Source organism: Rhipicephalus sanguineus, chromosome 2, assembly GCF_013339695.2.
Source record: "Rhipicephalus sanguineus isolate Rsan-2018 chromosome 2, BIME_Rsan_1.4, whole genome shotgun sequence".
Classification (NCBI taxonomy): domain Eukaryota; kingdom Metazoa; phylum Arthropoda; class Arachnida; order Ixodida; family Ixodidae; genus Rhipicephalus; species Rhipicephalus sanguineus.
The window spans coordinates 15722649-15738189 of record NC_051177.1 but is presented as its reverse complement, the minus strand read 5'-3'; the positions used below and the strand labels follow the sequence as shown (position 1 = coordinate 15738189).

The following is a 15541-nucleotide window of genomic DNA, read 5'->3' as shown; positions in this document are numbered from 1 at the left end:
CTCTCCAACATTTTTTCTGCAATTTCACTTCAAATTTTCGAGAAACATTCTAGACATATTCGAAAAATATTCGATTCGATTCGCACTCACACATCAATATTCCAATTCGCTTCGCACCCAAAATTTTGCTATTCGCACAGCTCTAGAAAATAGTTAAAGGGACCGACAACTGCCCAGAACATGAAATGAGATGACTCCACTGATGGAAAGATTGTCCGTCACATTGACTCAAACCAACCCAGTTTTTTTCGCGAGAGATGGATTTATATTTTTATTTCTTAATTAGAAGTCGCGAAAAATGACCTGTGGCGCGACAAAAACAAACGATCCGATGAACCCAGCCACGTGACCGTTGATTGCTGTACGCGGACAACGATTTTTTTGTTAGTATTGAAATATTGTTCGTTTCTTTATATTGAAAAGTATTACTACGTAAAAATGTACATATAGGCCTCCGTTAGTAGTATGCATTAAAGCGGCGCTGCCTTCGTGTGACGTAATGATTCCATGCTCGTCAGCGCGTCCTGAGCAACTTTTCAGCGCGCTCATGCAACCGTGCACGCAGTTTCCAGGTTGCTAAGGTTTTGGAGCGACATAGTTTTGCTACCTACACTTGGTCTCAGAAATGACGCGCGCTGCTACTCAGCGCGGCCTCGCATACGCATAGTGACGTTTTCGATGACTTGGCTTGGCTCGTGCATCGATAGAGTAACGACGAATCGAAAATTACTGAGACTGGAGAATGACATCAGACAGGGGTTAGGATGTTTATTTTGAGCTGGGTTGTTCTTTCATCATGAGAAACTCTACTTGTTTTTGTAGTGGAGGGAACCCAACTTTACTTGTGAAGGGACCTGGTTCCCATTTTCCGACAAAACGGTCCTGCGAGATCACTGACGCTTAGCAGCAAGTTGTGTTTCACAAGAAATCCTGTGAATAGGCATTCTGCGCGGATCGCACTGTCTTCGCAGCTCTTTTGGAAAAAGCTGCCGACGTTGCCTTGCCCTTCCGCAGCATGAACTGCTTCTGTGCTGTTCTGATGCTTCTGTGAAGCAATGTGCACCTTTATATCGGCCTTCCCGCCGTGCGACACCCTTACATCATAGGCGCACGTTGTACAGAATCGGTACTTGTCACCTTTTCGTGAAGTCACAAAGCACAGAAACTCAGCTGTGTATCAGTCCAGAAAGACATGCAAGTACTTCTTTGCTTTTGACACCGCCATCTACCTCCCAACTGAACTCAGGGAAACACGCAACCCCCACAACCACGTAACAAACACAATCTGACGCCTAGACAGGCGGCGTAGGCCTAGCATACAAATTGCACTTGAACTTCCTTCAAACACGGTCGTGCTTCAAACAACGCCTCCTCTAGAAAGATGTCTGCCTGCCGCGCTCATGAAAGATCTGTTTTCAGTGGTGGTAGCTAGCGATGCTTGCGGAGGTCGCCCGCAAAACATTTCCGCGCTTACACGGCAGCCTCGATCGGGGCCGCCGCCGTGACGCACATGCCCCCCTTCCACCGAACCAACCGACCGTCATTGGCAGTTGGCGATCTGAAGTTGAGGGCGTTGTTACAGGTTTCAAATTGACAACACGTCGCATTAACGCAGACACTCTCGAAGAACTCGCATGAACGCTTCCTGCCCAAAGTATGCGTGGAACAGGGGCCAAAACAGAAAGACGCAAAAGTGTTTCACTTTTCGGCCACTTTTTGGGAGATTCGAGGTATCATTCGTACAATCGGGAGATTAGGTCAAAATTCGGGAGTCTCCCGGACAATTCGGGAGAGTTGGCAGGTATGCAATGGGTCGAGAAAAATCAGTTGTCGGTCCCTTTAACTCCTACAGCAGTCGTTTCTCGTATCTTGCAAAACACGTCAACTTTTCCAGCTGAAAAAGCTTACCGTATTTATTCGAATCTAAGCCGATGTTTTTTTTCGAAAAAACAATGTGCGAAAGTGGTGGGGTTGGCTTAGATTCGAGTACAGTGATTAAGTTTTTTTTTTTTCTGACCTTGCGAATTTCGGGGGTGGGCTTAGAATCGGGGCCGGCCTAGATTCGAGTAAATACGGTATGTGGTGCCCAAAAAACTACACACACCCCCATGCGCTACCCGACCTTTTTCAAGCCGGAAATGTCTCTGTTTAAGTTTGTATTTAAGCTTGTATTTCAAGTACTATCACGAATCACCAACTCGCCCAATCAGCCATTTTCACGAGCACAGTTCGCAACACATTATTTGTGGCTCATGATGTAGGGGCATTCACGTGGCACCAGTTCTAAACTACTCCCTCACTCGCCAACTTTAATGTTTCTTTTTTTGTCACACTTATCACCAACCACATAAGCCAAAGACTCGGCTGTACGGTGTTTCTAAAACCTGTAAAAGCCATTAAAATGACCCAAAACTGGCCCTGCAATTAACCACAAAGCACATCGTGGGACAAAGAAGAAGCTGTCAATGGGTTCCAATGAGGAAGCGTGGTTCCTTTTCTACCTACAATACTAGATTTTTTTAAAAGGAATCTGATACAATATCATATATCGCAAAATTTTTTCTGCAACATAGTTGTTGGTGACAGCTACGATATTCAAACCACTGGTTACAGAAAATTTTTTTTTCTTAAAGGGACACTAAAGAGATAACGATTTTTCTCATTAGTAAACTACTCTTTCAGAATACCAAAATCGCTGCATCTGCCGCGAGAGGACAATTGGTAAGTGAGAAAACACACGAAAAGAAAATGCGGGTGGCGACGCCACATTGAAATTCCCGCATCAATCACCATGACATCATAGATTTTTGATGGCGTCTACTGGGACCTGCGGAGTTCATAATCGGTAAATATGAGGTACACGGTCCCCTGAGGGAGCCCAAGTCTTAACATACCAAGTTTCATGAAATTTCTGCCAGCCATAGTGGCAAAATCCGAAAAGTACACTTTAAAATTCGTGACATCACGTGTGGTGATTTCGGCGCAAAATTTAAAAATGAAACTTTGACCTTGATTTCCTTCTCTATTAATAAACCTATGATGCGGCGCAAAATTTAAAAATGAAACTTTGACCTTGATTTCCTTCTCTATTAATAAACCTATGATGGTGAAATTAACGTCATTAGAGCTTTCAGAATAAGGTTTATCAATCTAAACAGATTCATTGTTTCGCCCGTGTCCCTTTAAGAAAAAAGGCTACAAGGATGATTACGGCAGTGTAGCTAAGTGCTTGACCATCATTTTGTAACCGAAGATGGTTGAGTGCAGTGTCTGGGACATTTGGTATAGAATGACCTACCACGATTGCAACAGGCTGCGATGTTCCCTTTGGAGATTTAAACAACATGAGCATTTCTGTTGTATGCACTGCTGGAAATCTATTAACGTCTACACAACAAAAGCATTACTCAGCAGTGACCATGCAAATATTGATCACTGCTGTGGCAATGCTAACAACCTAAGCCAGGGTGCAAATTCAAGGCTCACCATCATCAAGAATTCCGTTGAATGCCTTGCCCACATGAGTCAGCGTCCAACGTGGTCCCCAGCCACAGCGGGCACGATAGCCAGCAATACAGGCGGCATCTGCCAACATGTGCTGACACTCGTAGAACAAGGACTGGGCCAGGGGCACAGGTTCAACATCAATGGGAATCACCATGGGCTCTGCAAGTGCATGGCTCCGAAGTACCTGCTCAGCAGTTGGCACATAGCCTGGACTGCTGAATGCAGATGTGACGAGGTGATGGTCACCATGAGCTGGTGCTGTCCTCGCAATGCCTGTGGCGCGCTGGCTTGTGTCACCCGGCAGTGGAGTCGCACCAAACAGGACATGAGAAGGAAGGAACTCTGAGAAGGCCTGGCTCACATTTGGTTGCGAATAGGCAGCAGCAGCAGCAGCAGCACGAGAACGGGGTGCTGTAATGACAGTGCAGTGGAATTGGGTGAAAACAAAGCTGTAGCAACAGGCTGTGACAGCAATCACTAACGACCATAAAAACTAAGAACAGTCTTATTCCACGACTACGTAATTAGTTTTGTTTCTGTAACTGGCTGAACAAGTTGAATATGCCAAAGTAATAAAGCAGCTATTACGGACACAATTAGGGAGGGCTCAAAATTACACCTTCCCTATGCAACCAAAGCTTATTAAACAAGCATTCTTCCCTTATTATTGTATGGCGATAATAAGGGAAGCATGCAGAAAAGCAATGGCCATAACCGCGATCACCGTGATGGTAAGTTCGGGGCGCAACCATTATGAGAGAGGAAAAAAAAAATCAGATTTTGGTGACAGAATTCAGGGGTGCCATCATTATGCGAGTGCAATCATTATACGAGTAAATATGGTAATTCGCCTCTGGAATACAAATGTATGTGCAGGCCCTTGCCAAGACTAAAGCTTAGAAATTTTTGCAAAAGATTTTCTGCATGATTAAGCAGTTACAAGGCTAAAGAAAGTCCCCTACGCCTCAAGATACAGAGACTTTCTTTGCAAAAACTCAAGTAACTGCTTTGAGAATACACAGTTCCAAATATTTAAGCACAATGACAAGCTAGTTACATCTCCACATATATGACTCCGCAGCATTGAACACTGCAATATCCCACTGCACCTGGCACTCTTCTTTTATTGTTTCATGTAAAAGATTGGGCACAAGAGATTACATTTCAACCACACATAGCGCTAAGCAGTGCATCAGATGACAGAAGCTGTTCTGCGTAGTACTTATGTCGAATTTATTTCATCAAATGCATCTTTCAATAAGACTGCTGCGAACACCGAGTTGTGTTCCCCAAGTGCTAGGCAACCATGCCACTATTGTAGCACAAGAGCAACTGTGTGGGAAGCTTACCTCTGGAATGCGTGGGTGTGGACGACAGTGATCTGGTATCATCCAAGGGAAAGGGGCTCTGGTATGAGCCACCACTCACCAGTGCTCTCTGAAGGCGTGGATGAGTGATGGCTAGCTCTGTGGAGACCGTAAGGGGAGAACAAACGCTGTTGCGGGTGGTTCAAACAGTACACTCTTATTACACATTCCAGCATGTTACCAAAGCAGCTTCTCAGAGCAAAAACATGAATTTCTAGACGAATAGCAAGTACTCAAGTCTTTCTGACGTTACATTAAAGCTATGAGCACCAATTACCCGGGGTGAAGAGCAATGTGCTTCGGTTATAGAGAATGCAAGTGGCACTGTGAAACAAGCATGCATCTAGGCTCCAATACAAGGCTGGATCTCTAGGTAAGAGTAGATGTCAGTTTTGAGGTTCTGTCTAATACTAATATGGTTTTAAAGGGACACTCAGGAGGAAAACTTAGTTCATATGGACAAAGCATTCTTTGTCATATGGACAAAGCAAACGGACACAGATAGCATAACACATTATCATGCTTCTGTTAAAATGTCGCTGCTTGCACAAGGCAGGTCATAATGATGACGTTGGGTAGCATAAATGAAAAAAAAAAAAAAACGAGTGCGAATTGTGATGCCAAATGCCCCCAGCAAGTAAAGTACTGTGGGGCAAGTTAGGATGTGGACTTGTAGCATGGTACAACTTTAGAAGAGCGCAACTTTTTCACCTTAAACGTGTATGAAGACAAGCCTGCACCAATGAGCACGCAGACTAGACTGATGTCATGAGCCTGACAGCCAGAGACGTTGCTGGAAAGGAACATGGCTGTCCGTGCTTCGAACTGTGCCAATTCCTACCAGCTGTATGCGTCCGACCATTGTCAAAAAGAATTATGTTTATGGATGTCTATGATGCAAGTAGAATTATTCCGAGCTTACGATGCACCATTTGTGCCTCATGCATTTCTTTGGAGCCCCGATCAATGACAGTGTGCTGCGTTTTGAAAACAGGATCCCACTGTGAGACACCATAGCAAACATCCTGCATATTTGTTCTATCGTGTTTTGTTTTGCTCCAAAGAGAAGTTATAACAAGGAAGGTGTGCCAAAATACGGCACATACTACGAGCGGTGAGCATGCTTGTGTACTGTTTAACCGCATAACCGCAATGTTACTTAAGGGGGGACACTGCTCTTAAAAATTTTTCTTTATTTCTTGATCGATTTTGATGAAACTTGGTGACTTTATGTATAGTTGTATGCTGATTTCAAATATGCAATTATTTTTCTAGTATAATGTGTAAATTTTAAAATACAAAATATCTCATGTGCCTCTTGGGGAGCAAGTTTTTTTTTAAAACCGAGTTAGTTACAAAGTAAATCAGCATATCACGATAATCTGCAATCAGAACTGTGTGCAGTGCGACAAAAATGGATGTTCTAAACCCATTAGAACAAAAGCCACGGTATGTTGAACATTCGCGAGTGAGTCATTTCAAGCTAGAATTTCACTCGTGAATGTTCAACATACCATAAGTTTTGTTCTAATAGGTTTAGAACATCCATTTTTGTTGCACTGCACACAGTTCTGATTGCAGATTATCGTGATATGCCGATTTACTTTGTAACTAACTCAGTTTAGAAAAAAACTTGCTCCCCAGGAGGCACATGAAATATTTTGTATTTTAAAAACTACATATCACACTAGAAAAATAATATCATATTTGAAATTAGCACACAACTATACATAAACTCGGCGAGTTTCATCAAAATTAATCAAGAAATAAAGAACTTTTTTTCAAGTGCCATGTCCCCCCTTAACCATATTGCGTACGGGTGACCTTGTTTTCACTTACCTTCTGCTTTGACTAACGCCAATTTATGCCCCACTGAAATGGCACCCAGCATGACATGACCAAAAGGGAGAACATTAGCATCAGGACCTTCGCCTCGAAATGACACTTAGGGTAACTCTTCCTTATGACCAAGAGATTGGTATCCAATCAAATGAAATAAGAGCACAATGAAGAAAATACAGGCACTGGTTAACAGCACAACGAAAACACATGCAAACAGATTATGGTGTCCAAGAAAGAGTCATAAGTATTGGCTACACTGGAAGCCCAGTCTGAAAGCATGCACAATACTCACGGATTCAAACGCGACATCAAATTTTTTAGTATAACGACTTGTACTCACAATTGCTCGAGATAAATTAATCTGGTTTCTAGAGATATGTTGGCTCTGATCGACGCGTTCCGAGTCGAAAATATGCCGATATGACTGAACTGAAGACGGTAGAAACAAAAACATGTGCATCACTTGGCCCTAAATTGTCCCATTTCAATCAGTGAGTACTGTAAAAAGCTTCATCTAAAATGATCCACTAAAATAGCAAAAAATAATTTGGCCCCTGCATCACATATCACTTACAAGTGGTATGAAAGAATATTACAAAGTTACAAAGCTAGCCAAGCACACCCACCATGGTCTTCGTCATCATCCTCTTTGTCACGGCCAAAGAAAGAGGCCTTCATGCTCTGCACTGCCTCTGGGCTCAGGCCCAGTGCTTCTGCTAGCTGCTGAGTCACTGGCTTGTAGCTGGCACCAGTCCCAGGTGCTGCATTCACATTGTTGAAAAGCATCGCAGATGACCTTTTTCTCAAAGGGCACTAAATATTACCACTTTCCAAAACTGAGACCTTGTTGCATAAGGTGAATAAAAAAGAAAGATCTCTGTGCTGTAATGTACTCCGTGCAAGTCACCTCTTAACAAGATGTTCTCCGCAAATGGCAAACTTCAAGTGGGAGCCAGATATAACTTCCACCAGCTAGTACATGCCAAGCAAAGTGTGGTGACCAAAATGAGCCAAAGGGGCGACGGTCCCCTTAACATTTAACAGTTTGGCTCCAAATACTCGGGGCCAGTCAAGTCAAACCACATTGTAATGACACGTGATACTACCACAAGCTACTAAATGAGATTTCCCTTCATATCCCAGCACTGATTCATGTATTCGAAAACTTGTTTCAACAGAGTAATATTGTCCTGCCAATAAATATAATGAAGTAGTATATTTGGTTCCAAAGCCGAAAAATACCTGATCACTGCGCGCCAGGTGTATCACTTTCTGCTACTAAAGTTCAATAATTCCCCATCCCCATGCCAAATAAGCCACTGAGTAAAGTGGTCTATATGATTGCCACTTGCAGCCATGTGCAAATAGTAATCACGAAGACCACTTTACTCAATGGCTTATTTGCTTACTATTGCTATAACACTTTCTATTACAAAATGTTACCAAACGTTTAAAAGAAAACTACAGCATGCTCCCACACTGGTGATGAGGAAAAAGAAAAACTAAAGGCACAACTTACCTTCATAGAATGTTAAATTCATACTGGTACTAATGGAAAAAAAGGCGCATGCTAGGTTCAAGTAAATATGGTAACTCCCTAGACCTCTCACTTTAAAGCTCACCATCATGCAAAATGACTCCCGGTACACGAAAATCAGGCGCAACATCTACCTGACAATGACTGATGAAGACAACTGAACAAAATGAAATATTGCATGTGACAAAAGCATTTTTATACCACGCATAAATGCCAATGCTATGCTCATATGCTGGATGCCACTTGCAACCTTCCGGCCAGATGCTTGAATACATTCAAGACAAACCAGCAGCTCCACGCTCTATCGTACTCTTTGGCTGCGGCCAAAGGGTCCAGCTTGTCTTTTGTGGAAAAAAATTAATTCCAGAGCAATCACACTTGCAACCTGGTTATTCACCTGCATTTTCCGCGTGGCACTGTGAGGAAGACCCTGCCACTGTAGCCATTTCCACCTGCCTATTTCATCACTCAACCAGCAGCCAATCATATGAATTTAATACAATGCCACACAGGCTAGAACAGCTATGTGCAGAGTTTTCGAGGCCTGTTCAAACTGCACCCAACCCATATCAGCCTGCATGGTACATAACACTGAGAAAGACAAGTAAAATGGTGATGGTGCACCACTATTTGCCCATGGCTAGTGACACTATGTAGCAGCCAGGATTGCCAAATTGAACTATAAATAGCCACCTTGGCTGATGAAACATTTTTTTTTAGCATTCCAGGCACGTTCAGAATGGCTTTTGAGATTCTGGGGTGTTTGAATACCTTGCATAATAAAGGTGTCTTTTGAGTCAAACAAAACACTGAACTATTCTGATCAAATATATGTAGTTTCAACTATTCCCACAACACTAAATATAAATTGATTTATTTGGAAGGCTTTAAGACGTACTACCCCTGCTCAGTCACTGGTCCAGGAAGGCATGGGTTCAATGAGCCAATCCAGATTGATAAATTATACTTTGAAAACGCTACTGCTTTTACTTTCACCATCATATGTGTATTAATAAAAGAGGAAATGAAGGCCAATTTTAAAATTTTGAACCAAAATCTCTGCACATTAATGACAGTGAGATGTCGCAAGTTTTGAAGTTTTGTGTCGTATTTTGGCCATGTTGACTTCACAAGATTTCCCGTACATCACACCCCCTCCTCCCTCCCGATCTACTTCATTTACATTCATTCAGAAGAACTACGTAGGCCCTAGCAGACACCATAAATATCTATGATGTCAAGGCAATTGGTGTGCAAACTTCAATGTGGCGTCGCTACCTGCATTTTCTTTTTGCACATTCTCTCGCTTACCAAGCGTCTTCTTGCAGAAACAGTGGCGCTTCGATATTGTGAAAGTGTGCCGTATTTACACAATTGTAGGTCGACCTATCTTATTTAAATGTGAAATCCAAAGTTGGGTGGTTGACTTACAATTAAAGCCAAAGCTTGTACCACCAGTAACAGCGAGACAAGAAATCAGGGACGTTGTGGCTAACATTACATTTGCTTTCCAGCTCTACGTATGACAAGTAATTATTTTTTCAATTTTTCCTGAGCTGATGCTTGCCATCAGGAATGTCGATCGTTGATGGAAAAGCCACGGTTCCAATCATCAGTGGCACTCCAGACGGCAAAATGGCAGCTCAGCACCCATATGTTCCGGGGGGTAATTATCATCATCAGCAGCAGCCTGACTACGCCCAATGCAGGGCAAAGGCCTCTCCCATGCTTCGTCAATTAAACCCGATCCTGTGCTTGCTGTGGCCCACCAACGGAAAGGGTGATTTTTTTCATTTACTTTAATTCGTTTCAATTGATGTCATAATTATTACACTACCGATAAAACAATGTCCCCAATGCTTCCCGTGCATAATTGTCTTCTTTCCGTGGCATAATTTTAGTACGGTCCATTAAAAAAAAACTGTTTGTTGCATTGCATTAAGCCTTTCCAAATCAAATTATCTGTGTTCAATGTATTTGTGTTCTGGTTTACTTGAGATGTGCACGACGATGGTAGTCCAAAAAAATGAAAAAGATCTCTACTCACTCTTTCAATAAAAATTATTTTGATGGTATAGAATATGCCGTATTTACCCGCATAATTTGCACCCTCGCATAATTTGCACACCCCTAATATTTAGCCAGCTTTACTAAAAAAAAAAAAAAAAAAAAAAATTTACTCGCATATTTTGCACTCCCTGCCCCGCCCGAGCCAGATCGCCGGCGCGCGCGCACGGACGAACTTCGGATGGCCGCGGCCCCGCGGCCCTCACTGAGCAGGCGAGCGCAGTCATACACAAGACGGGCCGCGAGTGCAAATTCCCTTCTTCCGATTACTTCGTTCTATTCTCTGGAAACCCCCGAACTACGGTATTCTAGGGATCGTACCAACTGTACCCGAACACCCAAACCTGTTCACCGGTTGTCGGAACTGCTCAAGCGTTCTCCCGCCGTGAGAATGCACGCACGTGACACGGCACGGACTACTTTCTGCATCGGAGGCGTGCGAGGGCCAGTCGCGCCAACTTCCCCTTCGCTGCCCCTTCTCCTCTGCGTCCGCGCTGCAACGCCAGCAATGTAGCCTTGGTTGATTTCGGAAGTTTAGGTTTCGCGACAGCCAGTTGCGTTTTCATGAAAAGTGTTCTCTTGCGCTGGGCTACAATAACTATTCGACAAAATTCAAGCTCACTGTTATGGAGTTTGCCTAAGAAAACAGGAACCATGCTGCCGCCAAGCATTTCAGTGTGAATGAGAGTCACGTTCGGTACTCGATAAAGCAGAAGAGTTCACTTTTTGATACTAGACGGGGAAGGAGAGCGTTCCAAAGACCAAAGCATGGAAAGTTTCCTGCCGTTGAAGAATACCTGTTCAAACACAGTCAACTGCCGATTTTTCGGACGCCCGATTTTCCAGACATGCTCGAAAATTCGGACGCTTTCGCGCCACCGTCACCAGCCCCATAGACGTCAACGTATTAGAACGTCCGAAATTTCGGACACTGAAACACTTCCGCGTCCGGTTTTTTGGACTTTCTGCCCAAATTGCAGGTCCGAAAAGAATTATTTGAAGCCCCCACCTCAGCCGCGTCTATCATCTCGTAGGTTTGAACCAGCGCTTTCGCGAGTCGATCTGTTTACGACAGTAGCAGAGTACAAAAGTCAGCTTTGCCGCAATGCCAAAGCGTTATGGGGTGAAGCAGACCAGAAATTGAAAGGGGCCGCTATCACGGTGCCGTGCGGCGATGTCGTTACGGATAAGCAGCGGAAATGCACGGAGGCATGCTGGCGGCAGCTGGCAAACGCGCCAGTACGGCTTAATCGCTAACAATGCTTACGATAAGCATCTTCAGTTAACTGCCCGGTAGTGCATGTGGCCTAGCGCAGTTGTATGCATACTACACGCATTTAATAGGCGAGAACCCAAACGCGCCGCGCCGCCATTCATGCTGCCTCTTTGTGCAAGACCGCTAAGTGTGCCGCAAGAACGCGTTTCCTTCACGGACGAAACCAGCTCGCCATTGCCGCGCCCGTGTGCGGTCAGGAACAAAGTGCGCATCACGAACACTTTCATGATAAATGCGTGTGCACGATACAGCAACAGTGCAGTGACGGCGTCAGCTTAATTGGCGATGTGCTGCACACAACTAGAAACGATCGGCTTCGCATGGCAGCAAATGCTGCGTATCGTTGGAGATTCGGCGATGTGTGTATGCATCGTTTACGTGCGCACTGTGTGTTCCGCGTCATCGTTTCCAAACGCTCCATGCGAGAGGGACGCAATCTATCCCGCGCTTCGCTGGTATCAGCGGCGCTCACCACGAGATGCAAACTTGCAAGTGGCGGTTGGCACGCAAGGTACCGAATGTATTTGCGAGAGCCTGGGCGCACACCAAAATGTCTGATAATTGTACTGGGAGGCATTAAAGCTACTTCGGAAGTGGCTGTGGCGATTTGACCGCTTGAGCGGAATAAAAAAGCATGAATTCGTTTTTTTGGACTGCCCAATTTTTCGGACGATTTCGCAGTCCCTAGGGAGTCCGAAAAATCGGACGTTGACTGTATGTGCGAGATCTTAGGGCCACAGGTATCGCCGCGCTGTGGCACCTCATTTCTCCCAGCATTGTCGCGAAGAGCTTCATGAAGACGGGGCTGTCGAACGCGCTCGACGGAACCGTGGACGACGCGCTTTGGGAGGGCGGTGACAGTGGCCGCGGCGATGATTCTCAGTCGGACTTCTCGACCAGTGATTCTGACTAGATCGTCCATGACTGAATCCGGCTGGTTAAAGTACGTGCTAATTCTGTTAAATAAACAATACCCTTCGTTTGTGCTATAATTTATCTTCTTTTTTAATGTATTATACCGCGCGCATTAGGACTATATATTGCGCATTTCAGATGCTTTCACGAAATTTCTGCGTAATTTGCGCACCCCCTCTTTGGAGCTCCAAATTCGCGAAAAAAAGTGCGCAAATTATGCGAGTAAATACGGTAGTACCCACTAGCCAAAACTCGAATTTTCGGTATAAAACTAATATTAATGCCCTACCTCTCCAGGAAGAAAGAAGCAGCGGCCTGAGTGAATTGTGGGAACAGCGCGAGCGCCTCTGTAATTTCTTTGTTCACACGAGACCTCACTTTCTTCGGTCTACCAGGTTGGCAGCACAAGTAGAGCAGATGCCAAATATGAGTTGGAGCGGAAGAACGTCCTTTTTTTCTACCATGTGGTTGATAACTGACCTACAAAATTGACGATTCCAACTGGAATCACCAGGCCTGAAAGGGTTTATTAAATGGACTGAACTAAGTTTGAAAAATGGTCTTCCAAAAGTCTGCTGTAGCAATCATAGGCTGCATTTCAGGAAAAGGCAATCGTGGACATAGCAAGACAACTTCGACTCTCTCTACAGTACAGGGGTCTCAAACTCACCTCAGCTAGTGGGCTGCAGTCATGAAATTTAGTCCCACAAGGAATGGGACAGTGAAGAAGGTTGAAGCAGGGGAGTTGAACAAAATGTCACCTAACCCAAAGATCGCCTAAAGATCACATTTCCCATATCTCATATACGGATCATTTCTGAAGGGTATTTGGCATCAGCATTCGAGAAACATATCGATACTGATCTCCAGAATGACTCAAATCTGGATGCCAATATTGCAGTATCAAGATTTTGTTCCACGGTTATGCTTCAACACATGGTGACCCCACGGGGTGACTCACGAAAAAAAAAAAAAAAATTGAGACCAGTCCCATTTCAGTAGTTTACCCGAACAAAGTGTTATGAGAGGCAATAGAAGAGTAAATAATGCGAGTACCATTTAGCAAAGTCGCAAACATTTTATTCCTTGTGGAGCCGCAGGCCACTAGCAAAACATCAGTGGGCCGTGCATTTGAGACAAGGTTTTCACAGCATTACGAGTAAGCAACTTAGTATTTTATAACAAGGTTTTCACAGTATTACGAACAAGCCCCTTAGTTCCCCCAGTTTTCTCATTTTGGGAAAGTCACTCACAGAGTGTGTCGTCACTGCCAGGCCTGTCTGCTGTTCCAGCAGAGGACGGCTCCATGTCCTCCATATCGTCGTCATCGGAACGGTATCCTGCTGCAGTATCAGATTCTCGGCAGGCCGTAAAAGCAGAAGGGGCTCCAGTGGCCAACGGAGGTCTCTGAAAAGCACAAAATTAATTTAACTGTGCAAACAGTTCCCTTTAACACAAGGAATAACTGTTTTAAATATTCTTTTTTTCCCAGGACTATAACAGACTGGAATAATCTTAATACCAAAATTGTTTCTCAAAAGCCCTTAGCAATGTTTGAAAAACATCTGAATATGCTATGAATTTGTGTAATTTTATTTGTTCATTACCAGTGTTTATTCAATTCCTACAAATGTTTGAAGAAAGCCTGCAATTTGTATGTGCTGAACTATTTGTAATTTTCCTTGTACATCCACCCTGCTAAGATCTGGTACCAGATTGCAGTATCTATAAATAAATAAATAAATAAAAAACATCCCCCTGCCCCTCCTCCCATCAAAAAAATAATAACTGCTTAGGTTTTACGTGCCAAAACCATGATATGATGATGATGACGTATGCTGTTGTAGAGGACTAAAAGTTAACCTTTTGAGGGTCAAATTTTTTGCCAAGTGTGACCCCCCAGGGTCAGTTTTTTCATTTCTGATTTAAATTCTTCAGACAAATCTATTTCAGAAAAAATATTGTAATTTTTTAGGGTAACCATAAAGTGACAAAAAAAAACGTTTGTGTGGGTACATACATTAGTTTATTAATGAGTAACAGCAAGATAAATTCTACAAAAAAGCTTCACGACTGTTAAAAACAAATGCGATGTAATGAACAGTTCACAGACATACAAAAATGAGTGCACAAAGTGGCATCAAATGGAAACACGGAGGGAGGAAAGTCACCTTTGATCCAATCAGCATCGCCTCACCGCACACGCTTTTGGGTGATTCCACGAGAGATCGAACATGCATGTCCGGTCGATATTTTTGTTTTGTCTGGGTATTTTATATGTTATGTGGGTGTATTCGAAGGTCATGGAACCGCAAATCTCATTTCGAAAAAACGATCCCAGCGCGTCAAAAAAATATTTGAAGGTGGCCGCGCGGCCGTCTCGCTATTGCTCACCGCAACATTTCCCGATTTCGCGGGCGAATTTGATGCGCACTATAAACGTTGTGTTGAAAGTTTTTTCTACAGGTTTTAATACGCATCATTGTGAGTTACATCCATACTTTCCTTACGCTGTCCGCAAAATGGAAAAAATATGAAAAAATGGCAAACTCGGCCCAAATAAAAAAAGTTTGCTATCTTCCAAGCGCCTTGGCGTGTTTCCCATTTTATTCAGAAACTTCAAAAATGTGTCAAATATAGAAAAATGTCCATGAAACATTCCTGCAAAAGATTGTTTTCCTAGAAGCAGCGTGAAAGATGAAAAAAATTGTTAAAGAAGCGAGTTTTTTCAAAAAAGCGCGTTTTTTGGAAAGAATGGAAAACGGCCAAAATTATAACCATTCCAAAACCCGGAAAGAGACCTTCCCTACAGGAGCTCAGACCTATATCACTGACCTCATGCATGGGGAAGCTCTTCGAGAGGGTCGTTCACACCAGACTTCAAAATTTCATAGAGGACAGGGGGCTATTCCCGGCCACCATGCTGGGCTTCCGCAGTGGCCTCTCGACACAGGACGCTTTCCTCCTGTTACAGGAAGAGGTCCTCAAAGGCATTCCCAAGGGTGGGGAGCATTTGCTGCTTGCTCTTGA

At 43.7% G+C, this 15541-nt stretch overlaps 1 protein-coding gene across 3 annotated transcripts in view; it reads right to left on the bottom strand.

Annotated features, from left to right (window-relative positions):
* LOC119382451 (nuclear pore complex protein Nup98-Nup96) overlaps positions 1 to 15541 on the bottom strand; it is a 217101-nt gene that overhangs the window by 75144 nt on the left and 126416 nt on the right. For all 3 annotated transcript variants that reach the window (XM_037650156.2, XM_037650158.2, XM_037650157.2), the window contains 4 exons: positions 13765 to 13918; positions 7343 to 7477; positions 4857 to 4973; positions 3487 to 3918 (listed from right to left, as the gene is read on the bottom strand). In XM_037650156.2, the coding sequence (XP_037506084.1) occupies positions 3487 to 3918; positions 4857 to 4973; positions 7343 to 7477; positions 13765 to 13918 (838 nt within the window). The remainder of the gene's footprint in view (positions 1 to 3486; positions 3919 to 4856; positions 4974 to 7342; positions 7478 to 13764; positions 13919 to 15541) is intronic.